The sequence below is a fragment of the Struthio camelus genome, chromosome 1 (assembly GCF_040807025.1).
Source record: "Struthio camelus isolate bStrCam1 chromosome 1, bStrCam1.hap1, whole genome shotgun sequence".
NCBI classification, from domain to species: Eukaryota; Metazoa; Chordata; class Aves; order Struthioniformes; family Struthionidae; genus Struthio; species Struthio camelus.
This window is the reverse complement of record NC_090942.1, coordinates 4,219,198-4,246,353: the sequence shown is the minus strand read 5'-3', so window position 1 is coordinate 4,246,353 and position 27,156 is coordinate 4,219,198. Positions and strand designations below refer to the sequence as shown.

The 27,156-nt window shown below is 41.7% G+C and overlaps 1 protein-coding gene across 4 annotated transcripts in view; it reads left to right on the top strand.

The window, feature by feature from the left end:
• The window catches only part of MKLN1 (muskelin 1), a 104,151-nt gene that overhangs the window by 45,354 nt on the left and 31,641 nt on the right, over window positions 1-27,156 (top strand). For all 4 annotated transcript variants that reach the window (XM_068954602.1, XM_068954671.1, XM_068954818.1 and 1 more), the window contains 3 exons: window positions 142-219; window positions 1,413-1,478; window positions 9,187-9,299. In XM_068954602.1, the coding sequence (XP_068810703.1) occupies window positions 142-219; window positions 1,413-1,478; window positions 9,187-9,299 (257 nt within the window). The remainder of the gene's footprint in view (window positions 1-141; window positions 220-1,412; window positions 1,479-9,186; window positions 9,300-27,156) is intronic.

The following is a 27,156-nucleotide window of genomic DNA, read 5'->3' as shown; positions in this document are numbered from 1 at the left end:
ACATATATAGAGAATTTATTTAAAAGGAAGGCTCTGGAGAAGCATACAGGATGGAGTTAGACTGAAGCAACCCGCTTTAAGAGTGATTTTTGCTGTAATGGAAAGGTACACATTTTACAGAGCAAAATTTTTGTTTTGCAGATGGCTTATTCAATCAGTACATCAGTCAACAAGAATACAAACCTCGCTGGGGGCAGATTATCCCCAAAAGCACCAAAGGTAAGGCTATTTCTTAAGATACAGCCCTTGCACTGCTAGTGCTATCATGTTGCTTTGTGGACACAGAGCAAGAAACCGATGCAAGAAAGCCTCCTGTAGGACAGTTTTTCTAGGGGATAGTATTGTCAGTGGAAAATTTGCGTTCGTCTTCAAAGTTAGTGAAGTATAGATTGATCTCTACTTGAGTAACAAACACTTCACAGGAACTCTGCCTCTAACTTCAAGCCTAACTGATCAGTTTGATAACAAATCTCAGGTCTAGGTTGACACTAAGAGCAGTAACCTGCATGACTGGATTTAATGCATGGAGTGAGCTTAAATCTGAAAACTTTGAGTCCAAAACAGTGGATCTGAAAACAGTGAATTCAAACAGTGAATCTATTTCCAGTACTTTCTACCTTAAAGAAATCCCATAACAACAGCCTTGACTATGAAGTACAAAAATTGCTGTCTCACAGCACGTCTGGGATTCAAGGTGAAAATTGCCTAATGTGGAGTACCATACCCAAACCTCTGGGGAAGTGTCATCTATGAGTACAAGCAGACTCCTCTCCCAACAGAACGAGTGTTGTCTGTCTTACATTGCTTCCCGCAGATGACTCCTGTCCTGAATGCTTTAAGAAATCTAAAGTGGTTGGAAAGCTGTTTTAATTGAACAGCTGGAATTCCCCTTATACACGAGAGTAAACAATTGGTGCAAGGTTAGCTATGCTATGTCTTTACCATTAGCTCTTTGCTTCTATCCTATGGGTAGGTTGCTGTGTTATTTGAGTATCCTTTCTAGCTCCTCTGCCTTCAGGCACTTCTGAAAGTGGGGGGGGGGGGGAAGGAATGAAAGACTATCTGCGTATCCAGTATTGGAGAGCAGCAAAGACGGCCCAAACGTTGACCACTTGCGTGGACTTGGATGTTTCAGGAACTCTTAAATTCCTTTACGAGTCTCTCAGAATAGCAGTATAATACTGCATTCACTATCTGTCAAAACAACTCAATATAAAGCTGTGCAGTTTTATAATGGATAGATGAAGTAGGAAGGTGGTTATGTGGAGAAGGTGTTTTGTTAACGTCTAAAGAACGGTGAGCTCTTCAGTTGGCCGCTTCTGTCTAGCGTTTAGGCTGCAAATGGGCTTGTATTTTTCTTTGGTTTAAAATCTCACGTAAGAGAAAACTGTCCCCTCTCCCTTTCTTTAAAGGTGATGGAGAAGACAGCCGACCAGGGATGAGAGGCGGTCATCAGATGGTTATAGATGTTCAGACAGGTGAGTAGTAGTTGCTAAATTCCTCAATGAATATATAGTTAAATTTGCAGGTATGTTCTTTCTTTATAGAATGTCTTAACTCTGATTTCTGAGGTTAAAAAAAAAATAGTTTTTAATAGAGCTGAATTAAATATTCTGCTTTCTCTGTCTGGAACTATGCTCCAACTGCTTTTTCTTCCCCCTTCTTTCCTAATAGTTCTCCTTTAGGCCTCAGTCTCCTTGTTTGGCTACTAAGAGACCAAGAACAATCGTCTTTTTATTTTATTTTTTTTGCCCCTCCCATTGATTTTGAGCAGGTCCTTAGACTAGAGAAGAGAAATTACAGATGATGATTTCCCTTATCTGCTACACGCTCTGTGCTTGGAGTAGCACTCGGCAATAGAACTGATATATTAAAACATTCCTTGTGTTTTGGCTGGAGTGGCTTCTAACTTTCACAATAAGTGTGTGACAAGCGGTATTTAAGTATAATTAATTTGACTCTTTTTACAAAAATGTTTTCTACAGCAGTTTAAAGAATGGTTCAGCCTCTGTTCCCGAGAGCCCACAGAGAAAAGGAAAGGGAGGGGTGCGAGTAACAGTTTTTTTTGATCATCGTACTCTGTGATTTTCCGTAGCTCTGTCTTACTTCTGTGTGTCAAGATTTCTGTGGTCCTTCACTCCTTATTCAAGTAACTGTCCCGTTACGCTTCCCTGCCAATATCTTTTTCTTAAGCAAATGATTTCTATGAGTAATAGAACTTCTGGCAGGAAAGGAGAAACAAAATCAGAGCTGCGTGTAGCGAAGAGGAGTATAGGATGACACTGAGGGAGCAGGCAAAAATTAAGGTGGCCATGTCTATTACGGTCATATGGACTGGGTTTGAAGCATGTGACAGGATAGTAGCTTAACTGCAATTTGCTAAGTCATAGTGAACAAGCAAAAACGCAACAGTAGAAGTTAGTCTCTGGCCTTTACTCAGAGTGGAGTTATTGCTCTAGAGCAAGCACTCAAGTTGTGTTGCATATGAAAGTGAACTTTTTTTAACAGAAGAATTTTGAGATTCATTAGAATAAAATGCTGTTGTGGGATTGTTGGTGTTTATATGCAAAAGAAGCTGTGAAACGCACCCTAGTGGCCTCAGAGAATCAGTAGAAAGACTGGTTGTTTCACAGGTATGCTGGAGAGATCAGAGGCTTCTCAAGTTTGAAATGAGATTCCTTTGGACTTACTGAAAGCAATATATTCATGGTAGCGTGAGTCTCCGTTTCCATTCCTGTTGGCTTTCTGAAATCCTCGTAAGCTGATATTTCTCTAACGTTGACTTCACTTTTCCCTCTGCTTTCAACAAGGCAGTAAAAAGCACCATTTTTTTGCTTGCACAAAAGGGGCTGGAGTGCCCTTACGGAAGCAGAGTCATATCCCGAGAGCTGGATTTCCCTCTGCCACATGAGTTTGTTCTTGCCGCAGAGTTATCCACTGGCGGCAGGATAATCTGAAGGAAGGTTTTGCTGTAGGGTATTTGGAAAGTTGCGCATAGTTTTGCTTCCAGGCCCACTGAGGCCTGTAAAAGCCCATATATTTTTGAGGTTTGTTTTTGCTGTTTAATTTGGCTTATGAACAGGCCAGGGCAGTTCCTCGAACTGTTTGTATTCTTAAAACTTGCTGCTGCTGACTGCTTGAATTTTCCTTTTGAGTTATAGGTATTATTTAATGAGATTAGGAATTTGGCCAGTTATGTGAGGATGTGTTTTACAAATTGGAGCTGGTCTTCCTGGCTAGCCTTGAGCAAATCTAACGTTAATGGAAAAAAGGAACAGCAGCATACCCTTTTCCTCAAAGGCAGCCTCTCCTCTTTACCCACACACTTCTTGTTTTCTCAGAAGCCTTTGGAAGCTGAAGAAAAACTGGTTTATTTTGCATCCCTTATTGAAAGGGTGAAGTCCTTCTCAAAAAATGAATGCTTTCCTCAGCTTTAGTTTTCTAGGGAAGAAATGAAACTCCAAAATTGGAGGTATAGAGAAGCCCTTAAGTTTCGTATCACATGGAATAGGTGTTGCTAGCAAATTATAATATTTGATATCCAGACCTACTGTGGATGTAATTGTAAGCAGTTCTGCTTTTTGATTAACTTCCAGTAAATATTAACCAGTTATTACTACTTACAAAAAGATAGGTTCGTTTTTACTAAATTCTGTAACAGTACCAAGCCTACTGGATGCACGTATTCAGTGTCACAAGAGAGGTTATGTGTTGGTAAGCAGCAGAACTAGTTATCGCGTTAGTAATAGTGAGCTGAGTCACTGGCTCTGTTTAGGCTCTAAGCTTCAAATCTAATGTAGTTTAACTTAGTTCAAGCTACCTCTTCTGTCTTACCCTCTAATGAGGGTAGGCTTGGAGTAACTGAAAGAACAAGTATGGCATCTTTGGCAGACAGTAACTTGTGTTGTAGCTCATTGCCGTCTGATCGTGTTCATGCTCTTTAGAGTCGCTGCAGGTGGGAATGGGTGACCAGACTGCCAAATTAGCGTTTTAAGGGATAACTTCTGTATTTTAGAAGAATATACTTACTGTGTTTTGGAGGTTTATTATTCCATAGGTATGGTGGAATCAGTGTTTGCTCTGAAAGAGCAGAAATAACTTTATGTGAAAGAGAGGGTATAGTCCAGAAAGCCATTGAATTTGTTTTTGGTAACAAAATGGGTTTTTTGTTTCATTTTTAAAGAATAATAATAATAAAAAACCTGCACAGGCTTTTTATCCTATTAAAAAAAGTCTTTCGTGATATCTCCTAATTGTTTGAAGGTTCACCTTTATTTCATTTAAATAAAATCGGAAATTTTCTGATAAGTCTGTTAGAAGTAATGGCTGAGCAACCATTACGACTTGTGTTTGCATATCTTCGCTTCGGCAAGTGAAATATTTTCTGAAGGAAAATTTTTAGTGAAATGGTCTGTATCAAAATGTTACCTCTGTTCACTCACTAAAGTGGGGCTAACTTGTAATTTTGGAGGCACGTTATTTTACGTCTCCTTCTGTGGCGAGGCATTCTACTTAATTGTATTAGACAGGCGAAAAATAAAGTTTGAGAGCTGGGAGAAGTGGGAGATTGAAAGCAGTTGGCACAGGGGGGGAGATGGTGCGGCTGACTCGAAAGAAACATGGAAACATGAAAAAGATGGAGCGAGCGAAAGCAGCGTAGGCATGAAGTAAGGTGCTGTTTTGCCTGAGGAAACACTTCTAGCCATAAGATCTTTTATTCAGAGATAGGACTTGTGTACAAGATGAAGAGATCTCTGAAATAAAACACAGATGGCTTTTAGGCCTCTCAAATGCAAACAGCTGCTGAATCCTGGAGGTTATTCAACTTTATGATGCCTTCGGATTTGAGAGGGAGACTTTGTATCTGCGTTATTTGCCTACTGAGAACAGTCCCAGCCTGAACAGCCTTGCGCTTAGCCACCATCTGCACCGAATTGTGATTCGGAAAATGAATGGTGTGATGCCTCAAGTAAATGTGAGGTCTGACTTTGTGAAGAGTGCTCAGAGCACAACTGCAAAGTGCAAAATTCGGCTTGGAGATAGATTAAAAATGTGATCACTACAGAGGGTGCTGTCCTTTTGAAGAAGACCTTTTACATCTTTTACATTTGCATTTTCTGCTTCTGAGAGAAAGGCCTCCCTAGGTTTGTGGAGGGACACCGAGTCTAAACATCCTCCTTACTAGGTGAGACCCCTGTTCACTAACAGATAGGACCTTTTGAAGCTGGGCCTCCGTTCCGTGAAAAGTACGGAACTTACGCAGAGTACAAGAGGAGGGAGAGCTGTTGCACAGAGGTTGGGAACGTGTTGGGAGAGAAGAGATCTTGACCTGATCATGCTTTTGTGTGACTTAGGCTGTGGAGGAGGCTGAGCAGTCTACAGCTGTAGACTGTTATGCAAAGAGTGAGCCCTGTTTCCTTGTGTGACTTCTAAGGAGTTGGGGGTTCACTTTCATCTGCAGGAATTATTTGTTTTTGTTTTCTTCTCCCGAAGTTATTTGGGAGTCTGAATCCTCTCTCAAATGCACCTCTGGCAAGTTTGTGGATGATCCCACATTGGGGGGGAGTGATTGATAAACTGGAGGATAGGGCTGTGAGTCACAAGGAAACTGAGAGGCTGGAGGAGTGAGCTGACAGAAGCCATGTGAAGTTCAGCCAAGACAAGCGCAGAGCCCTGAACCTGGGATGTAATTGTTATGTGCAACGATATAGGCCGGGGATTGACTGGATGGAAAACAGATCTGCAGGCAGTAGACGGTTAGCTGAATGTGAGCCAGCGGTGTGTCCTTGTGGTGATGGTCAGCCTCATATTGGGCTGCGTTAGCTAAAAGTACAGCTGGCAGGTTAAGGGAAGTGATTTCCCTCTGTTTGGTACTTGTTGAGACCACATCTGGAGTACTGTGTCCAGTTTCAGCTCCCCAGTACAATAAAGATGGCGATGAACTAAAGTGAGCCCTAGCGGAGGGCGACTGCTCTGCCAAAACGGTAGAGGGCTGGAGCATATGATGTATGAGGAGACACTCAGGGAGCTAGATTTGTTCAGCTTGCAAACGAAAAGGCTCAGGGGAGATGTTACCGCTTTCCGCAACTAACTAATGGGAGGTATGGAGAAGGTGGAGCCAGACTCTTCTTGAGGGGGCACAGGGAAAAGATGAGGTACAACGAGCACAAATTGCAGCAAGGGAAATTCCAGCTAGATATGAGGAAAAAGAAATCATAATGAAGGTGGTCAGTCATTGGAACAGGGTTTCAGAAGAATCTCAGTGCTCTGTCCTTGGAGATATTAAAAGCTTAGCAGAGTATGTTTCTGAGCAGCCTGGTCTGTCTCTTAAGTTAGCCCTACTGTGAGGGGTTAGGGGGAGGGCTCTTGAACTAGATGACTTCCAGAGGTCTTCTGGATCCTAAATTATTTCGTGTTCTCTGGCGAATTGTTCTAGCAGAGACATGAAATTACTATTTGACTGAATTGTTTGGCTAAAGAAGTCATTAGGGTTGGAGCATATCCGTTTTGCCAATGTTACGTTGGAGGATAACGTCCACAGAGATGCTCCAGGAGATCAAACATCCTTCATCAGCCTAGCATTATGAGTTTACTGTGCTAAATTCTGATGATGACGAAGACTCGCTGTGCCAGAAGCCCACCAAGGACTTCACCGTGCAGAGAGGATAGAGTTAACAGAAGGAGGGGAAAAATGACTTTGAGAACATATCTCAGTCTAAACTGAGGTTGACAAGAAATATGTTTCTTTTCTGTGTATGTCCTCTAATACTTTGAGGAGCGCTCTGGCATCTTCTAGCCTTTTGGACAGTAAGGGAAGAAAAGACTTTAGATGTTATAGAAACATTTTTGACTGAGCAAGCAATTTAGAAATATTCATAGAACTTATTCGAAGTGTTGAATTCGTATTCAAAAATAAACGTAGTGGAGGTGAAGATAAGGTGGTGGAGGAGAAATTTGATTTCCTAAATGTAGCTGGTGAAAGGTTTGGGGAAAATGGAACTGCTTTCCTGTTTTTCTTATTGTCCTGCAGGCAGAATTGAAAATTCTTCCAGTCTGTCCCTAAAGCAGAACAGGGGGTTGCTTTAATAAAGCAATATCAATATTACTGTGTTACTTATTGCTCAGATACAGAGGAAAAATCCCTGCCTCTGTCGGAGAGGGATGCCCTGCCTGCATTTTGAATTTCCTGTTCCTATTAAAGTAGAAATTATTATATTGATGTGAGGCTACTCACTACTTAGTTTCCCACTCCTGCTGCCTGAAGGTTCCCTCTGTCTGCTGCCTTCTTAGAGCATGGTCTTTACTGATATGCTATTTAGGTGTTGTGGCAACGTCCGAGACTGCCAGAGTCATGGACCGTGGAGCCTGTCGTGGCTGGAACTTTGCTTACAGGGTGAAAAAATGGCCCTTCCCCCAAAAGGCAGATGGAAAAATAGAGCAGAAGGTGTGCAAACTGCCTGAGGAACCGAGTAATAATTTTGCCTAAACCTTGGGAGAGCAATTGCAAACTTTAGAAGAACTATGAAAAAAAAAATATTTTCTTGACTGGCAACTGCTGCATTTCAGTTACGTATTGAGACAAGTTTCTGTATTTTTAAAGGAACTTTATATAAAAATATGTATATAGTTCTGTAAATAAATGAGAAAAGGTTGAGAACATGTTTGTCTTTCTGGGTCTGGATAATGATGGAGTTTTATCTTTCACCTGAACTACAGTTCTCTACCAACATTAAAAATAAATTTGGCACACTGTTCATGTACGCTTGTGTTATCGTTGTTCTTCACAGGCTCTAGGGGTGTGATTCACACTGACTGTATGATTCTGCCTCTTTCTGAGTGCTTACTTACATGCAGCTTGATTTAGGTAACTTTAAATCTGAGTTTTCATCAGATTCATTCAGGTTTGCTATTAAATTTCATCTCGGACAAAGCCTTTACAGGCAGGCATGACGTTTTGGCAAGAACCCAATAGGATACTTGGCCGGTGCCAAATCTTTTATTTTCCTCAGCTATCAATGAAGCTGTTGTGGTAATGTGGGTTTTGTGAGCTGTGAGAATTTATGTGCACAAAGGGACCTGCTCTTTGCAGGGAACACTGGGAGCCCTGAGTCCAGGAGGAAGGGTAATTAAAGTTAATGAACCAAGGTAACCTTTCCATGGTGATGCCCACTATCCCAATGGTAGGTAAGGGTCAGGGACTAGTCCTGTTTTCTAATCGCACTTCTAACTCTGCACTTTAATTGGTATTGGCTTAAAAATTGGCCGTTACCTTCATAATAGAGCTGGTTTGTGGATTTTGAAAGAGTTGTTCAAAACCCTCGACGTCTTCAGTGGCTTGTTCTTCTTGGACTTGACGTTGTGTTGTGTTTTAACGTAGTCTTAAAAATGAAGTGTTTTGAGCATTTGAGACCAGGTAGCCTCGTTTCTAGCTTAGTCACCTCTCCGTGTCAGAAGAGAGACTTCTCCTTCCTTGTATGCTTCCTGAGTTCGGAGACTTCGTCTCGTTCTATCAGTGTGACTGAGAAGCAGTTGAACTTGCTCTGCTGTCAGTGGTTGGGGAGACTGTGGGTATAAGGTAACATGCTCTAAAGATGGGCCTGGAATACTGACTTAAATCTGTTACTCTCGCTTGCTTTTGTGGCCTTGGATAAGTTACTTTATCCCCTTAAACATTTCCCTTAAAGATTTCATAGGTGAAACATATTTTCCTTTATCGGCGGTGGGCTAGACAAAAGTTCTGTTCTCTCAAAAGTCTTTTTAATCTATAAATCTTGCCCCAAACAGCATACAAGTGAAGGACTCGCTGAATAAAGGCTAATAATGCATAGCATCCAAAATACTAAATACTGTTAATTTGTCTTTCTTGAATTTTAACTTACCAGTGCATGGATTTGACTGCTATGTGTGCCTCTGTAGGAGTAGAGAGTGACTCTTTAAGAATTGTGTGTCTCTCTATCCTGAAAATTTCCACTGCTAAACCAAACTATAGTTCTGTCCTGTGACTGGTATTGCTTTCAAAGAGGAGCTGCACTTCAAATAAGAGTCTGTTTCCGTTTCTGTTTTGGTAGTCTTTAAGACCTATGGTCTTTTTGTCACAGGGGCTTTCTAGATATTAGCCTGTTTAAAAGCATATTTTCTCTCTCTTCATAAAACTCATGTATGTTCTGTTCTTCTTTTTATTTTCAGAAACTGTTTATTTGTTTGGTGGCTGGGATGGGACACAGGATCTGGCTGACTTTTGGGCATACAGCGTGAAGGAAAACCAATGGACGTGTATATCCAGAGATACCGAGAAAGAGGCGAGTTCTACAAACCCATATTACTAACATGTGAATTGTTGCACAGAAAAATGCCGTGCTTTTGAAGTGCTTGTACTGATGTGTAATATGCCTTAAGAGCCACAAAATTCAAACATTCAAGTTCTAATAGACTCTTGAAATGCTTACAGTAGGAAAACGAGAAATGAGTGTGAATTTGAAGGGTGGTTACTGCAGGGGAAAGGTTTATTTCTCAAGAGCAGACTAGTCAACCAAAAATTAGTGGAGGGAATAGAGGGCAAGTTAAATAATTTGACAGGACTTAACAACCAGACTGACTAATAAACATTTCAGACCAGATGCTTCAGAAATAAATCGTTTATTTTTTTTAGCTTTGCTCAAAAATATGAACAAAGATGGACAGCAGGAGACGGAAACCTAGAGAACAAGGGTAACTGCCAGAGGCCACACGATCCCAAGAGCATTCATGGCAGTCACTTGAGCCGTTTTGCTTGGCCTGTTTTATTCAGTATTTGACGTATGAAACCTCTGAGATGACTGTAGCTTGGGTTATAGGAGGCAACGTAAAAGTCCAGTACCCTTGGGTTGTGTAATTCACGTTACTGTGCACTGTGAAATGTTAGTTTCGTCTGGTTACTGTGTTTTGAGTTCGTTACTCATTTGTCGGAGCATAATTTCTGGAAATTCATCTTGCCTCTCTGTTCCACTGCTTCTTTCGGTAGCCAAATTCAGGAGCTGATCTCCCCAACTCTTTGTAAGAGGCATAAGAAGCGTCTTAGTTCCTATTTGAATTTTTCCAGGCCCTTGCCACTAGTTCATTTTATGAATTTCTGTACCAGATTAAATAACACTTTAGTGCTGTTGTTTTTTCCTGGCAAAGGTGTTTAGAAATTGTAATCAAGTAGAATAAATAGCCTAAGCTGAAATTCTCACAGTAAGGCACTTCCCTTACCCTTCAAATCCCTGTGCGGGGCACTTTTTTCAACATCCTTTACAAAATGGAGAGCAACAAAACTGAACACAATATTCCAGTATTTTTACAGTGCTGTTTAAAGGTAAAATTATCCTCATGTTTCATATCCCTGTAAGGTGGTGGTGGTGGTGGTGGTGGTGTTTTTTGTTTGCTTGCTTTGATTTTACTCTCAGCTCTTTGATTACTGCTCTGTACTACTCATGGCTACTTGTATTCAGTGACACGATGCTGAAGCAGGATTTAGGCTTTCAGGGTCTAGCTGCCCATCCTCTGTAGGCTGGCCTTGTATGGCATCCGTTTAGATCTTGAACTGTGGATTTTACGTAAAGAAACATTCTCACCGTTTACCCCATAGACATGTGGCCTGTATCTTAAGGAGGCTGTGTGACAGAATAACAAGGGAAAATTGGGATTCACCTCCTTTATCAACTCATATGGTAAAGATAAAACAGACCTTCCTCTACATTGTCTCCCTTCAAGGAAACAAGAAAAGTAGAAAAGCCTCTTGGACAAAGTAATTTTTAAACTATGTCTCTTCTTTCATTTTTTTTTCCCCTGCTTTGTAGCTGTTCAGCATGTACATTTGTCTAATTTTTGATAGTGTAATAGCAACGTCCTGCCAAGAGGGATTGCCATGTCTTCCTCCCGCACAAACAAGCATGGGTAGTTTGGATTTTTCTTTAAGAGATTCATTTCCTTTTCTGATGGGATCCCGTCTTACCCAGTTGAGTTTCTGTAGAGCTTGGGAGGCCTGGCTGGGACACAAGGAGTCAGCAGTGCCAGAAACAGCGTATGTTTTCTCTTGAAGTTTCTCATGCCTGTCTCTAGCTGGGTAATGCTGGGATGGAAGAAAGGAGTACACAATGGGCAGCTGTGGAGGAGACAGTAGAAGAGTTGTGACTTGATGCAATAAAGTGCTTATAAGGGAACCTCATAAGAAAAAGAGAACGGGATGCATTGTAAGGGCAGGAAGTGGAAGATTGGAAGGGTCTTGGACTGATGAAAAGTAAGATAAGAGAATTTAGGGGAAAAAGGAGATTAGGTTGAGCATACTGGGAATTTTGAAAAGATGGATAATGAAGGGAGAAGAGTGGGAAGCAACGCGTGGGGTTTTTAGTTCTAGAAGGACTATGTGCGTGCTTATAGTCTGGAATGGCGTTCGGAAGAAGGTTGACGGTACGGCTCATTTACACTGATGCTGAGGCTTAGTCCAGGATTTTATAACTTACTGAAGCGCAGTGAACTGGCTGCTGCTGTACTTGTAAGCCAGTAGTGCTTTTTCCGGATAAAACCCGCTTTGGAAATGAAAAGGTCAATCTCAAATGGAAAAGTAAATTCAAAAACAAAGACTCCAGATGTTTCCCTAATAGGAGCATCAAATGTTCACAAACAATTTGCTAAAAGGAAATTTCTATTGACATGGAATTTTTATAAATATTCAAAATAGATTCCAGTGGAACTTAGTCTTGTTTTTTTAATATATTGTGCTTGTTCTGCTTCTAGCTCTTTTGTTCTGATTAGTCAGTGACACTGATTAAATTAGCCACTGAATAGTTAAACTCAGATAAGAGCAAAATATAGTAAATGTTACACATTTTAGGTGTACACATTTAGATCACGTCCTATGTAATCTTAAGGGTAACGCACAGTAACACTTGTGGGATGAAGGTGCAGTGCCAATGTATTATAGTTTTCCCCTTGGTATTGCATTGTGAAAAGTTTGTGACCTTTTTAGTAAACTGTATTGCTGCTGCTGTGTTTCGGCTGTGTTTTTGAATTTTCCTAGTGAGCTGGAGTAGTATGTCTTTGTCACCTGAAGCAGCAACTGGGATTTTTTTTTTTTTTTTTAAGTTAGACTACACCAGCTAATTTTCTATGCCTTTTTTTTTTTTTTTGATCGTGAAAAAAATGCTCACAGTACTGCTGGAGTAGCTGATCACTACTCTTCTTAATTCGGAGAGAAAAAGAAAGTGGGTCTCCAGTACTGCGTGTTGGAGTGAAGGTCCAGGATACGTGCCGCAGTCGCCGCTGGCCAGATGGAGCGGCCTTCATGCTTCCCCACCATCCCTTTGATGTATGGAGCCAGAATGGCTCCTACAGCCCTTGTCAGCTCCTCCTGCTCTGCGTCCACATCCCTCCAAGGGAAGATGCGACATGGAGTAGCCCGTGACCCATCGCTGCTGCCCTTCTGGCTGTCTCCTCTAAGAAGTGCTTATTTGAGTATGCAATAACTCTACGAGTAATCAGTTGGCATGAGGCAGGGCCGAAACATGTGAATTTTAAGAGCCTTTAAGGGTTTGTACCCTGAACCAAGGGGATTGTTCTGACAAATGCTGTTGCCTCCAAGGTTTATTAGTGGTTATAGATTAGTAGACATTTTGAGGTTTTGGGATTTGAGGATTTGTTTTGAAAAAAACAACACTTTCACTCTTTAGGCATTTTAGTCTTATACCAGTGTAAGTTGATAGAGAAACTTAATGTGTGTATTTGGGCTTTTACTGTTTCTATTTCCAAGCAGTAACCTTCTCTTGGGAAGAATAATTTAGTGAAATTCAGGACAGGAGGACAATTTAGTGAGTAGGTAACTGTAAGAAAGGCTTCACTTGCTGTAAATGGGTAGGTATGCGGCCTTTCAAATACGCTCAAAATGATGAAGGATGTTGGTATCTCAAGAGATCTGATAAGTGACAAAGATGATGGCGTGTTTTGTCACTGATTTGTTTTTTTTTTTAATTTGTCTCAGTAGTTTTTAGAGAAATTAGAAGAGATAGAGGATCTCCCGTCAAACCAGTTTTTTATTGTCTTAATATACAAGACAGAAAAATGGAAGGAAAAAGGATGCAACGTATACAACCAGGAAACTGGGAAACAGGTATAGAAAAACTGGCTTTTCCAGGAGCAGGCTGAAGATGTGTAGCAGGACAGGAAGATAAACGTGAATTTCTAGGATTTAGGACATGGAACTTAAACTTTAATTATATGCCAAGTTTCTTGCTAGCCTTAGTAGTGCAAGTAGACCCATGGGTGTTCCCATCTGTCACTTCTTTTTTTTACATGAATTCTAGACTGATGCAGGGTATGGCAGATCAGAAAGCTTGACTTCTGTTTAGAAGCACTGGTAAGCTCTGTTGCTGTGCACATTCGTATGGTGTGTTGACTGGTGCCATTATGGCTTTTTTAGAGGGAAGTCCTGCCTCACAAATCAGAGCTCTGTGAAAGGCTGTGTAAACAGGTTAGGGTTAGGTGGCACTATATCTTTGCTAAAGCTTTTCAATAGCGTTTCTCACCAAAAACACCTAAATTAAGTGGTCTTAGGTAGAAGTGAAGGTCTGCTCGTGGGTGAGTTGGTTAAGAGGATAGATTGCTTCTCACAAGTGAAGGAAAGCCTAAGTCAACAAGAGTCTGATGTTCAGTAAGTTCCAAATGATCTAGAAAATCGGTGTATTGTAGGGCAACAGTTGGACGCTGACAAGAAACATTTTCCTAGGATACTGAAAACAAAAGCTGAGGAGTGTAGAAAGATCTCATGCTAGTGGGAGCCATGATAATTTTTCATCTGCTAATGTATTTTTCATTAGACTTCCCATAGTATCTGCATATCTTTCCATAGTATCTGCATGCGCTGATTTGCATTTGTTGAAGTGTACCCAGTTTCCAGCCTCATGTTACCACACAGCAATTTTATGCATTTGTAAGCATTTGTAACACCTATGACTAGTTTTTAGGTGTGTAGCTAAAATGTGTAAGCCTACATATGTAAAGTTCCTATCGTATACTGTTCTAAGTGTATGAACTGAACTTGTTTCAAATATTGACTCTTTCCTACAGATCATGTAGTTTGGAAGATGCTTGGAGCACCTTGCAAGTTTTTTTGATTCAAATAACTGTGATGTTTATGCACTTGAAATCTAATATACTGAATCTGCCATTTTCTACTTCTCGATATTGCCGGTTGTGCAGATGCTCAGTTGTACTAACTGCCTGGTGTCACAAAAGCACATAGGGAGAAAGCAGCTGTCCCAAGGAGCCTGCAATAGAAACTTGGATCCTGCAAACATGCCTCTGAGCCAACTTCCTAAAGAGTGTAAATGCCTACAAAAGTAGGGGGCAAAAAAGGCAGGTACATGTCATTTAACCCAATAAAAAGTGTTCTTGACTGATTTCAAGTATCTTATGTTAATTTTTTTCCCCACCCCTGCTTAATAGCATGACAATTTTTAAAATGTTCTAGCAAGTATTCTTTCTCCAAAGTGTTAGAGGCTTTCAGATGGGTCTAATTCACTTCTCCAGTGGCTTCCATGTAGGAAGCCTGAAACCAAAAGACCCCATTGAAGAATATCTTGACTTTAAAAACCTTTTCTGCTTTAAAAGGTAACCTTTTATTTGCTTGTGCTAGCTTGTGTACCTAAACAGCTCTATCTAACTCTTCTTTATCTTTTAACTTTGCTATTTTCTAAAGAAAAAAGTCTTCCCCATTTTAAAACAGCTGTGGATCTTTAGCTTCTCAGTTCTATCAGTTAGTACCCATAGCTCTTGCTTCCAGCATGAAAAAACTGCAGAGACCCAGCCAAGCTTCAGTTATTCTTAACACCAGATGTTTCAATGCGTAAGAGGTCCCTTTCAGATATCGAAGGCGGTCTCATAGAGGAGGGAGTAGTTAACACCATGCATAATGCATTTACTTCTGAAGGCTGCAAAACCCTGGCAGTAACGGAGCTGGTGTGTGCCAGTGTTCATATTGTACGTGGAGTTTCCAAGTACCGTAAAGCTTTTAGCTGCAAAGAGTATGGCTTGCAAAACTAAGAACTACTCTCACACCTTATAGTAGTGTGTCCTAGATAGTTGACTTGTAGCACTTATATTCTGATAAAAATCACCACTTGGGCTCTAGCTTACGATGGGCTTACTGGTCTGTTCTCTCATCAGGAATGTAGCTTTTTTTACTTACATGACTTGAGTCGTAAATCATTGCATCATCCAGTTCTCAATAAACTAGGGATGAAATAGGATACTCACACGTACTGGCCTGGTTATGGATGCCTTTCAGGGAAGGCAAAATTCTGGTACTGCTTAAAGTGTTACAAAATTTTCACGTCAGAATTTAGTGAAGCAGTGGATATTGGGCTAAGAAACACTGATTTATGTAAGTCCAGGTTTTAAAGACATAAATAAGCACCTGTAAGACAAGAGCCAGCTGGGATTCCTCAAACGATGCGTTTCACACTAAATGCATTAGGAGAAATGATTTTAAAGAAACAGGAGAGGAAGCTGGGTTAGAAGAGGTGGGAGGAAAGCTTATTCTCTGGCCAGCAAGGTGAAAGTAGCTTCGTGTACTGGTCAGCTTTGCTTTGGAAGTAGTCTCTTATTTCAACTAGGCAGTGAAAGACTTCCGTTACAATGACACTGCTCAAGCTGTACAAATACAGAAATTCCTGCAGAAATATCAGTTATCCCAGTATAGTAACAGGCAAAGCTTTCTTAAGTACTATCATAGACAAATACGTAGCTAAATCATCTGGATAATTACACGCTTGAAAATCTATTAAGCTTTGTGGACCTTGTTGCTCAGAATGGGTATATCTCTGCACCGGGTTTTGGAGGTAACTAGTTCTTAAGCCTTCTGGACTGTGCCTAGAGCAAATGCTGACTGAAGGGGTAGCGCACTGATGTTCTGATTTTTCCACCCTGAAGGAGCCTGATATGTTTAGTAGGACTTATTTGATGAATGTTCCATAGGACTTAACCGATGAACGTTCGGGGGCACGCGTGCTTAGGTTAGATGCTGGAGGAGGCCAAAGATCTTATTCCTGTTGTGATTCAGGACCTGTTAGGTTCTAATCCTTGCCTTGCCGCATGCGTGCTTTGTTTTTTTAGTGCTCTGTCTTTAAAAGCTTCTCTCCACACACTTGAGATTTTGTATTTTCTTTCCTCTCCAATATATGGAAGAGAAGGGTTTAGCATACTGCTTCATAGACTTCAGAGAAGACCACAGAAAATATTTTGTACTGTTTCTTGGTTGATTTTTTTGTGGCCTCCTGTATAGTTTACTGCAAAACTGAAGATGCCATGGTCCTAAAACTTTGATACAGTAGAGAACAGCTTTGTCCTGTGCTTCCTGTGGCAGCTGATGCAGTTCCTGCAGCTGGGTGACTCAAGTGTGACTTGAGAATAGCTGAAAGGTATATAGGTAGATAAATACATAAACGAAAACTTCACAAGACACGTCTTTCCTAATCTGTCAGTCAGTTCAAAAGAAGACCGTATAAACTCCACAGTGCTGTTTTTTCCAGTGTAAAAATATTTTGTTTGTGGGCATTACGCCATGCCCCCGGCCCTTTGGCCGTATAGAAGCCTGTATTAAACACACTTGATATCTGTATCCCTGAGGTGGTAGTCTCATAGTTGTGGGATTGCCTGAGGAGAAAAAGTACACAGGCACTTCTGTTAGTTTTTAAAAGTTCTAAGTACAAACTACTCCTTTGTCCTCTCTTTAAGACTGACTTTTACAAAACCATCTGAGAGCCTGTATCTGTCAAAGCCTGCTTAAGACTTCTAGTTTCATATTGATCCACCATTAGCTTTTCGAAGAGAATCTAAAATCAGAAAACTAACTTTTAACGTTTCTAGCTCTGCTATGTCCCTACACAGTTGGCGAAACCATGATATATCTCACACAGCTTTGTGGATAAACAGGCCATAAATGACTTCAGTCTGCCATCCAGTTGGTCTGCAAGCGTAGCTGTAGCTAAACTGAACAGTTAGCATCTATGGAAAATCGCCCTCTTGGCTGGACCTGTGAAGATGGCCTTATTCAACATCCTGCACTTGTTAATGGGTCAAGTCAAGCTTGGCACACTAGGAATGCTGTCCTGAGGGCCTATCGCTGAGCTGGTGAAAGCTCTGGTTCTGTGGTGGGTTATCTGTTATATTTCATCAGTATTATTGAAAGCGAAGCTGAGTAGCTGATGTGTAGAACAAGCCAACAATTTACTTGTTAAATTTTAACAAGCTGCAGTTCTTCTTACTTACATTTCATCAGTGTGAATAACATTTGGTTTGCAGGTAAATTGTGCCTTTTCTTAAAAATATTATGGCGTTAATGTTGCTTAACTACGTGCTTGTCATGTGCTAGGACATAGCTTTAGTGCTGCTCCTGTTTGCATATGTAAGCTGAAAGACTTGTTTTTTGACTTGTAAACTAAAGCCTGAGCAAGACTTTCAGAGTGGCATTCTTGTAACCTACTTTACCTAAACAAAAGATTTATTTCACATTGTTTTGAATACTTGAAATCCTGCGTTTCTTTTCCTTTCCAGTGTTCTGCTTGCTTGTCTAGAAATTCCCTTGGTCAGAGATTGCAAGATAACTTGGTTTAATGTAACGTGAGATCCACAGGGTTATGCAGTGCTGAAAGGCCTTGACGATACCTAGGTGTGAGAGCAAGCCAAGGGAGAACACGCAGCTCAGAAATGACCTGGGAATGTAGCTCCCAGCACTGGCAATAATTCGGGCGTCTGCCAGAGCTGTTTCTGCACTGTAGATAAACTCATAGAGCAGAACTGTCAAAAATAGGATATCGGTGCTTTGGTAAGTTCTTGAGTCAGTTCATAGACTACATTTTGTTTCTTCAGAGTTGCATTAATCAGTTGTCGTGAGAAGCTAACGGTTCATGTGCTTGATGAAAATACACTGGAATTAGTTGCTTCTGCAAGCAGGCTTGCTAGGGGAGTAATTTTTAACAGGTAATTTCAAGGGAGGAGAACATAAGCATCCATTCATTTTCATAGCAGTGTTCATGTGTGCTGAAGCATATGCTCAGCTGTGCTGTGATGAACCTGCGCTGATCCCTGAGGCCTGGAGCAGACTGTCTTAGTAAACTCTTATGTAGGACTGGAGGTGATGACCCCTTCTTGAGTCATCAAATCCAGTCCACTGCTATCATAAAGGTCATGTCATGTGATCTCTGAGCTTAATCATTTGATTTATAAGCTCATTGAACCTTCTTTTGAAGTAGAACACCAGGCCGTTTATTTTTGACTTCTAGTCTGGGCAGAGAAAACTTCTTCAGGAACGTTAGCCTGAGGCTGTGAAGTATCCGACACGGAGAAGTTAGGTCTATCCTGAGCATATACGTGCTTTCAGAAAAACCTAAAACGTGGCTGTGTGGCTTCATCCTGTTTAATTTCTTTGTTTCCCATAAAGGCAGGCAAAACAGTTGAATCAAAGCAGTGTGCTAAAAGCTACCTCCTGCTTTAATCTGTTCCATCGTGTCCGAGTCGGATGCCCAGAAAGGATTTTGCAACTAAATCTATTTCGTTGCACTGCTATAGGAGGATACTTGTAAGCAGATTAGCCAGAGCTGAAATACTATGTCAGCTGCTTAACGAAAGGATATCTTTGTCTTGTCTTGACTTGTGACTAGATGCATTAGTGGTCGGTTGTTTACAAATACTTGTCAGAAGCTTTTTGGTGTCTGAATCTAGTATTCATTGTTAAGGGACTTTATTTTTTTGCGTGTGGGAAAAATTATGTAGAACCATATTTCCCAATCCTGGTCCTGGGGAATTTTAAATGTCATGCTGCTTAGCCAGTTTCTGATTTATTTAATAGGTTTCCTAAAATATTAGCTGACAGAACATGTTTAGCTCATGTACTTTCCGAGACTCTTCCCTATAGCTGGTACAGGAGTTGTAAAAGTAAGTTGGAGTATCTGGTAGCTTTCATAAATAGTGGCAGGAGTACCTTGGGGTAGAAATGTTTGGCTGCTGACCTGGCTTAACGGTGAACTTCGTACGCTGCTTTAAGCTTAACTTGCGGCAAATCTGCAGAGTAGTTGAAGGTAATGGAGTGTGCGTTCAGCATCTGAAATAAGTTTTGGAGTTGTTTTCTTGTGTTATGCTACTAAAAAAGCATTCGAGATCCGACTTTAATTCTTCTTATTCTGCCTGAAGTTTAATGTATGTGTGCTTCTGTGCTTTTTTTGTTTTTAATTTTGTGTTATAACTATTGAGTCTTGGACATGAAGGGCGCACGTGGTGCTAACTTCTGCCCCCATGTGGAGTGGGAAAGAGTAGCTGGGATATGCTGCTTACATGGGGGTGTAACACTCTTAAGGAACCACCGTCGATGGCGTGCCCCCTTAGTGGTATATAAGCGGTGGCCTTCTGGTCACGAGAGCTGTCGCGATTCTCCTGTTGCACGGTTGGATGCGCTGAATGCTGCTCCGCAACATGACTTGGCGCTCCTGGCACGTGATTGGTATTTACATGGGTGTTAAAAATGTATCAGTATCCGCTCGTTTTATTTTGTGTTTTAGGCTGACAGGCAGTACCAATGCCCTGTGCTACCATAGAAAGCACTGGACTGCATTCTTCTGCTAGGTTTCTGGCACCCTACTTTAAGAGAAACTTAAAATGCCTTCTGTGAGCAACTTATGTGGGATGGAAGGGTTTGTGTGTGTGTGTGTGTTATTGTAGTTGTTTCTCTTGCTGACTTTAATACTTACCTAGAATAAAGCAAATCCTCTTGAACTACTGCTTGGATTAAACATTTTGGGAGTATGCATTATATTAAGACTTGATTAAAGCACTAACAAGTTCTCGGCTTAAAGAGCCTATAGACTTGGATGCATGCCAAGAATAATATGCATTTCCTCCCTGCCCCCCCCCCCCCCCCAAGATTGTAGAGAACTTTCTCTCTTTTGGGGGGGGGGAGGGTGGAGTAGGAAATAAATCATACTCCAAATCTGCTGAAACACACTCTGAAAATGGGAAATGAGACCAATTAATCTCTGAAGTGGTGTGTAGGCAGGAGGGACTATTTGTTGCATGACAGCCTGCTCTCAGAACTAGAAACAAAGTAGGTTGTTTGTGTCTTTTTATGTCCTTGTCCTAGTTTGCTTTAGGACGAGAGCATTTACCTCCTGACGCTTATTTTTGAACTTTCTACTGGAGGCAGCGTTCACATTCCATTCAGTCCTTTAAAGCTCGAAGAAGGGAGAATTAGTCAGCTGTTCTTTGTTTTTATTTCCCTTACTCTTGAACAGTGTCCAGGCTTGCTCCTGAGATTTCTCATCTGGATCGGTCTGAATAAAACAGATCTGCTTGCAACTGAAAACCCTTTATTTGCTAAAGGTTATGACAACAAAAAGTAGCCAAGCTCCCCAACTTTTTGTTTGTTGGGGGGAACAGGGGACCTGGCTTACCTCAGTCTTGTTCACATTGAATCAGATTCATCGGATACCTATTAAAAAAAAAAAAATACAGAATGCAAGCTATCATGTTTGTGCCTTAACAGGGTATGCTGTTGCTAAGATGATGGACGGTGATCCTGGCATAAATAATTATTTGAGCAGACCTTCTCCTAAGGAGTTGTGTTCCAATTCTTTCTCTTCCGTATACGAACAAATCAATTATTCTGAGGAGGCTGTACTGTCTTTGGGTGCTGTTGTGTTGCTTTTTGAAAACGTTTTGTAAGTTAGTCCTTAAGTGGGATAATTGCTTTCAGCATTTGCAAGTTAAATGAAGAAAGCTCTAATTAGATTTTATAAAGTGGCTTAGCATGTTGAGAAGGCCTTTCATAAAGTATACTATGTATTCACTTGGCATTGCACAATTGAGTTTCGTGGAGCACTGACAAAACCAAAAAAAAAAAATCCCATTTGGCCTTGGTCACTCCTGGGCACTTAAGGGATTGAAAGCCTGTCTTAAAGTACTCTATGCTCCTAAGTATATATACTTTTTCCCTTTCCCTACCTTCATCCTCTTCAGGGCATTTATTTCCATTTTAGAGATTGGAGGAGTTACGATCAAGACCAACATGTTTGAGGAAGGGTATTTGAGCAGGGAAGAGAAGCTCGGTGTTTAGTGCCGTTTTTAAAACGGGACCATTAAACATACCGTTTAATCTGTCTTAGCTGTTATTATGCTGTGCTAATTGTACAGCAGTGCTGAGTGGCAGAAAGCCATTTTGTTCAGGTTAGTCTTAGCTCCGGGTGGGTGCTTATTTAGTTCCATAGAAACTGAATGGTACTGATGCTTAGTAATCTTTGGTATTGTTTAGTACCCTGTAGATGAGAAATGTGATATGCTAATGCTTTATTATTGCCGCTGCAGCCTTGGCATAAATGCAAGGGACTGGCCAAAGTAGTAATGCGTTGTTTGCCATCTGAATAAGAACTTAACCTAGTCACAAGCTGCTTTGGCGTGTGGTTTCTGCAGTCTGCATGCCAGAGGCTTCATTATGAGATTTGGAAGGAGTTCCCAAAGTCGGTGCTTGCTCAGAACATTTGTGCACTATTGCTAGATGCGACTTACAGTCTGTTTTAAGTAGATGCACTGTATTTGGGAAGTAATACCTCTGCTGAATTAATCGAGCAGTTCTTGAAGTTTCATCTGCAAAAATGTAGATCCCATGTGCTAGCAACTTTGAAGAAGGTTAAATAAAACCAGCTCTAAAAAAGAAGTGCTTAACAATGAGGAGTCTTGCATTAATTGGGTATGAATACAGATATTCACAGGAACAGATAAAGCAAAAGGGTCAAGATTATTCTTTGTGTTGTGCTACTCTCTCTCTTTTGGTACATTTTTAGTCCCATGTTCTGTCTTTTGGGCACTCTTCCTCCTTACAGTAGACACACCTCTTTTGTCAGGCAGCCAAGCGAGAGCTGTGTGGTTTAGGAAACAGTCAAAACATCTCTCTCTTTCGAAGCAGAAGTGGTTGTGAGCAGAATGCCACTGAAGACTTGGGCTTGTTCACTCACTGGTTACCAAAATGTGTTGAAACTGTTTATTACCTGCAGGTGTTTGTGAATGGCAAGCGAGGCACAAACAGTCAAGGAGGTTCCTGCAGAGCGTTGTTGATAACTTCTTGACACAGGTGGTGGAGAAGCCAAGGAGGAGAGGTGTGCTGCTAGACCTTGTACTAACAAACAAAGAAGGTCTGGTTGGAGGCAGCCTTGGCTGCAGTGACCATGAGATGGTGGAGTCCAGGATCCTACGGGAAGGAAGCAGGGCAATGAGTAGGATCGCCACCTTGGACTTCAGGAGAGCTAAGTTTGGCCTCTTCAGGGACCTACTTGGAAAAAATCTCATGGAGTAGGGCCCTAGAAGGAAGGGGGGGTACAGGAGAGCTGGTTAATACTGAAGTATCACTTCTTCCAGGCTCAAGACGGGGGCATCCCTCTGAGTAAGAAGCCCAGAAAAGTGGGCAGGAAACCTACATGGATGAACAAGGAACTCCTGACAAAACTCTGACAGAAGAAGGAAGCGTACAGAATGTGGAAAAGGGGACAGGCCACTTGAGAGGAATACAGGGACGTTGTCAGAGTGCGCAGGGATGCGACAAGGAAGGCTAAGGCCCAGTTGGAATTAAATCTGGCAAGGGATGTCAAGGACAACAAGAAGGCCTTCTTCAAATACATCAATAGCAAAAGGAAGACTAGGGAAAACGTGGGCCCGCCGCTGAATGGGGCGGGTGCCGTGGTGACGAAGGATACAGAGAAGGCAGAGTTATTGAATGCTGCCTTTGTTTCAGTCTTCACTGCTAAGGCCAGTCCTGAGGAATTGCAGACCTTGGAGGCAAGAGAGGAAGGCTGGAGAAAGGAAGACTCTCCCTTGGTTGAGGAGGATCAGGTTAGAGATCTTTTGTCCAAACTTGGCATCCATAAATCCATGGGCCCCGATGGGATGCACCCACGAGTGCTGAGGGAGCTGGCGGATGTTATCGCTAGGCCACTCTCCATCATCTTGGAAAGGTCCTGGAGATCAGGAGAGGTGCCGGAGGACTGGAAGAAAGCCAATGTCACCCCCGTCTTCAAAAAGGGCAAGGAGGAGGAGCCAGGAAACTCCAGGCCTGTCAGCCTCACCTCCATCCCTGGAAAGGTGATGGAACAGCTCCTCCTGGAGGTCCTCACTAAGCATCTGGAGGACAAGAAAGTGATCAGGAGTAGTCAGCATGGATTCACCAAAGGGAAATCATGCTTGACCAATCTGATAGCCTTCTAGGATGGAACGACTGGCTGGGTAGCTGAGGGCAGAGCAGTGGATGTTGTCTACCTGGACTTCAGCAAGGCTTTTGACACTGTCTCCCATCACATCCTCGTAGGTGAACTCAGGAAGTGTGGGCTAGACGAGTGGACGGTGAGGTGGCTTGAGAACTGGCTGGATGGCCGAGCTCAGAGGGTTGTGGTGAACGGCGCAGAGTCAAGTTGGAGGCCTGTGGCTAGCGGTGTCCCCCAGGGGTCAGTCCTGGGTCCAGTCTTGTTCAATGTATTCATCAGTGACCTGGAGGAAGGGACAGAGTGCACCCTCAGCAAGTTTGCTGATGACACAGAACTGGGAGGAGCGGCTGACGCACCAGAGGGCTGTGCTGCCATTCAGAAGGACCTCCACAGGCTGGAGAGTTGGGCGGAGAGGAACCTCATCAAGTTCAACCAAGGCAAGTGCAGGGTCTTGCACCTAGGGAGGAATAACCCCATGCAGCAGTACAGGCTGGGGGTTGACCTGCTGGAAAGCAGCTCTGCCGAGAAGGACCTGGGAGTGCTGGTGGACAACAAGTTGACCATGAGGCAGCAATGTGCCCTTGTGGCCAAGAAGGCCAAGGGGCCAATGGTCTCCTGGGGTGCATGAGGCAGAGTGTAGCCAGCAGGTGGAGGGAGGTGATCCTGCCCCTGTCCTCAGCCCTGGGGAGGCCTCACCTGGAGTCCTGTGTCCAGTGCCGGGCTCCCCAGAACTGCAAGAGAGCCATGGCACTCCTGGAGAGAGTCCAGGGGAGGGCTACCAAGATGATGAGGGGACTGGAGCATCTCTCCTGTGGAAGAAAGGCTGCGAGAGCTGGGCCTGTTCAGCCTGCAGAAGAGAAGACCGAGGGGGGATCTCATCAATGTGTACAAACATCTGAAGGGGGAGTGTCAAGAGGACGGGGCCAGCCTCTTCTCCGTGGTGCCCAGCGACAGGACAAGAGGCAACGGGCAGAAACTGCAACAGAGGAAGTTCCGTCTGAACCTGAGGAAAAACTCCTTTCATTGTGAGGGCGACAGAGCACTGGCACAGGTTGCCCAGAGAGGTAGTGGAGTCTCCTTCGCTGGAGATATTCAAAAGCTGCCTGGATGCGATCCTGGGCAATATGCTCTAGATGATCCTGCTTGTGCAGGGAGGTTGGACTAGATGGTCTCCGGAGGTCCCTTCCAGCCTCAACCATTCTGTGATTCTGTGACAACTTAGTGAAGTAGCAAAGCTCAAAACAAATCAGATGCTTAGTCTGTAGTTTATTTTTGGTGATAAGGCCCGTGTTTGTGAGACAGTATAGAGATGTAGTACAATTCCGTCAGTTCAGGCCATTGACTCATGCATTGAGTCTGCGGTTTGGGGGCAGGGAAAAAGGTGGCTCTCTTGCTCTCTCACCACATTTGATGCCTTCCACTAGGCAAGTCATGTCTATTATGGTTAATTTTCCTCACTTGTTGCTTAATAAGGGGTTGAGTTCTTTGAACACTTCTGGAATCAACAAACTCTTTCCCGTTTGAATGTGGTGGGTCACTTTCTCCATAACAAGTTGTTCCAGTGTGTTTTTTGTCTGAACAACAAGCTCACTATTGTAGCTGTGTGAAATACACTTCTTTGGATGAGCATTCGCAACCGCCCACAGGCTCTTGATTCATTTAATCACGTGTGCCTTGAAGTGTTTTATTCATTTTCAGTGTCTGCACATATCTGTTTTTGTAAATTGACCCTGTGTCTCCCATTGAAGTATATTCATATCACAAGGACTCCTGCAGGCAAGTTCAGTAGCCTGTACATAAATGCAGGTTTAGACCTTTCCACTCTTCTGCTTCAAATGTCAAATTAATGTGTACCGTTGTTTAATGGAGTTATTTACTCGTATCGGTAGACATGGGTGCTAAAACGATTGGCAGCTTTTGCCAGGTTCCATGTGATCTTGTAAGTGGTGTACAGGAATCACTTGTTGTCTTTGAAAACCAGCTTGTGGATTAGATGAAGCTTTCTGTATTGGAGTAGACAGACCATGCTATGGCAGTTTCTGCAAGGTGGTAAAGGTAAAATTGAAGTAAGTTTGAGATGGTGAAGTTTCTGTGCCTGCAGTCTGAACAGATTCAAAGGTCCAACTTAACATCTTTAGGAGCTCTTTAAAAGGTAAATGCTACTGTGTGAGATGTGGCCAAAGCATAGTTCTCGCTCTTAAGAAGATGAGAACTTACGCATCTTTCCTAATTTCTTTTCTGTTTGTAATGTGATCCTAGGATGTAAAGTTTCTACGTTGTATACTTATCCAGCATAGTAACTTTGCTTTTGATGGCTATGACTTGAAATTGGCATTATAGTTGCTTTAACATCTAAGCCTCATGTCTGTGCTCAGATGATCTTCAACTGAAGACAAAATTTTTCTTCTAGGTGAGACAGGTCTAGAAATTGTTTAAATTGGAGTTTTGTTCCTGGATGTGCCAAAGAATTTAGCAGAACGCATTTGGTAGGATTTACTTAGCAAAGAGAGACTATCGTTTTGAGAGAGGGGAAGACTGGTCCTTAGATCAGCACGTTCAGTTTATAAAAAAAAAAAAAAAAAAAAAAAAAATTGCGATGACATGACAGAGGGAAAAGTCTGAAAGCAGCCATTTCAGATAGGCAGATCTTAATATTTCCTCTAAATGGTGGCAATGCCAAAGCAAATATATACTCTTTGGCAGTAGAACGGTGGAATATCTTTAAGCATCCCAGTTACGTAACGAGACATGGACTTTATCTGCTGGGGTTTCTTTCTTGTGAATCAGGGAGAACCTTTGCGAATACAGAAGCCAGTACTTTTCATACAAAGAGACTATCCCATATGTTTTGAATGCAGTCCTCTGGAAAATACTGTTACTAACTTGTATTTTATAGAAACAAGACTGAGTATGCTGCTTTCTTTGCTTTCTGCCTAACTTGTATTTTATAGAAGCAAGATTGAGTATGCTGCTTTCTTTGCTTTCAGCTGCTGCTTCTTCCATGTGACCAAAGGCAATGAACTTTTGCTGCATTTCAGAATTTTATGCTAATGCTTTACTTCTATCAGCCTTTTTTAAGAAAAGTAAATTATCTTAATTGCTGTGAAGTAACTATTCCTCAAAACTGTAATCATTTGCTGACATAACGCTTCATATTTACAAAATATGAACAATTCAGTATACCTCTTCAGATAGTCTAGCCGTTTTGAGTTACTGTAAACAGTTTTCTGTAACTATTCTTTAATCAAAAAAATTCTATAACATGAATATTCAAGTCTCTTGATTGCAAAAATGAAACATTTTCTTTCATATTTTATTCAGCTCAGTGAAATGTGTTCCATCAGCATATTTTAAATTTCAGTAATAGTTTTAATATAACTTTTTCACATGAAATAGTGCAGATACAAAAGTTTATACAGAAGGCAGTATTTGGTAGTACGTGGAGCAAGTATTATGCTAGTTATTTAGTGTGACCTAACTAGCTTTCTTTAGCTGTAGGGCCTTTAATAAGTAGTAATCTATATTATCTCTTCACCTACTTGCATAGCCTTTATTTTTCAGTAGTTTTTAATAGTTTAGTTTGGTTTTTAGTCTTTCATACTTCAGTTTTCTGTGCATCTTACCTTTTTTTTTTAATTATTATTTGGCACTTGAAATCTCCTCACTATTCATGTTGGGTTTCAGACTACCTTTTTCAGTTTCTCAGTGCATTCTCAGTACTGACCTTTGCTACTTGACTTTTTGTTCAGCTTCCACACGGTTTTTATTTCTGGCCTTCTAGAGTCTCAAGAAGGCTCTCAGTTAGCCAGCCTTGTTCTGGCATTCTCATTTGAAGAATGCCATAATTACACAAAACTAAATGAACTACTCTAGAACTTATTAAGCATGACTACAATTTTCCCCTCCC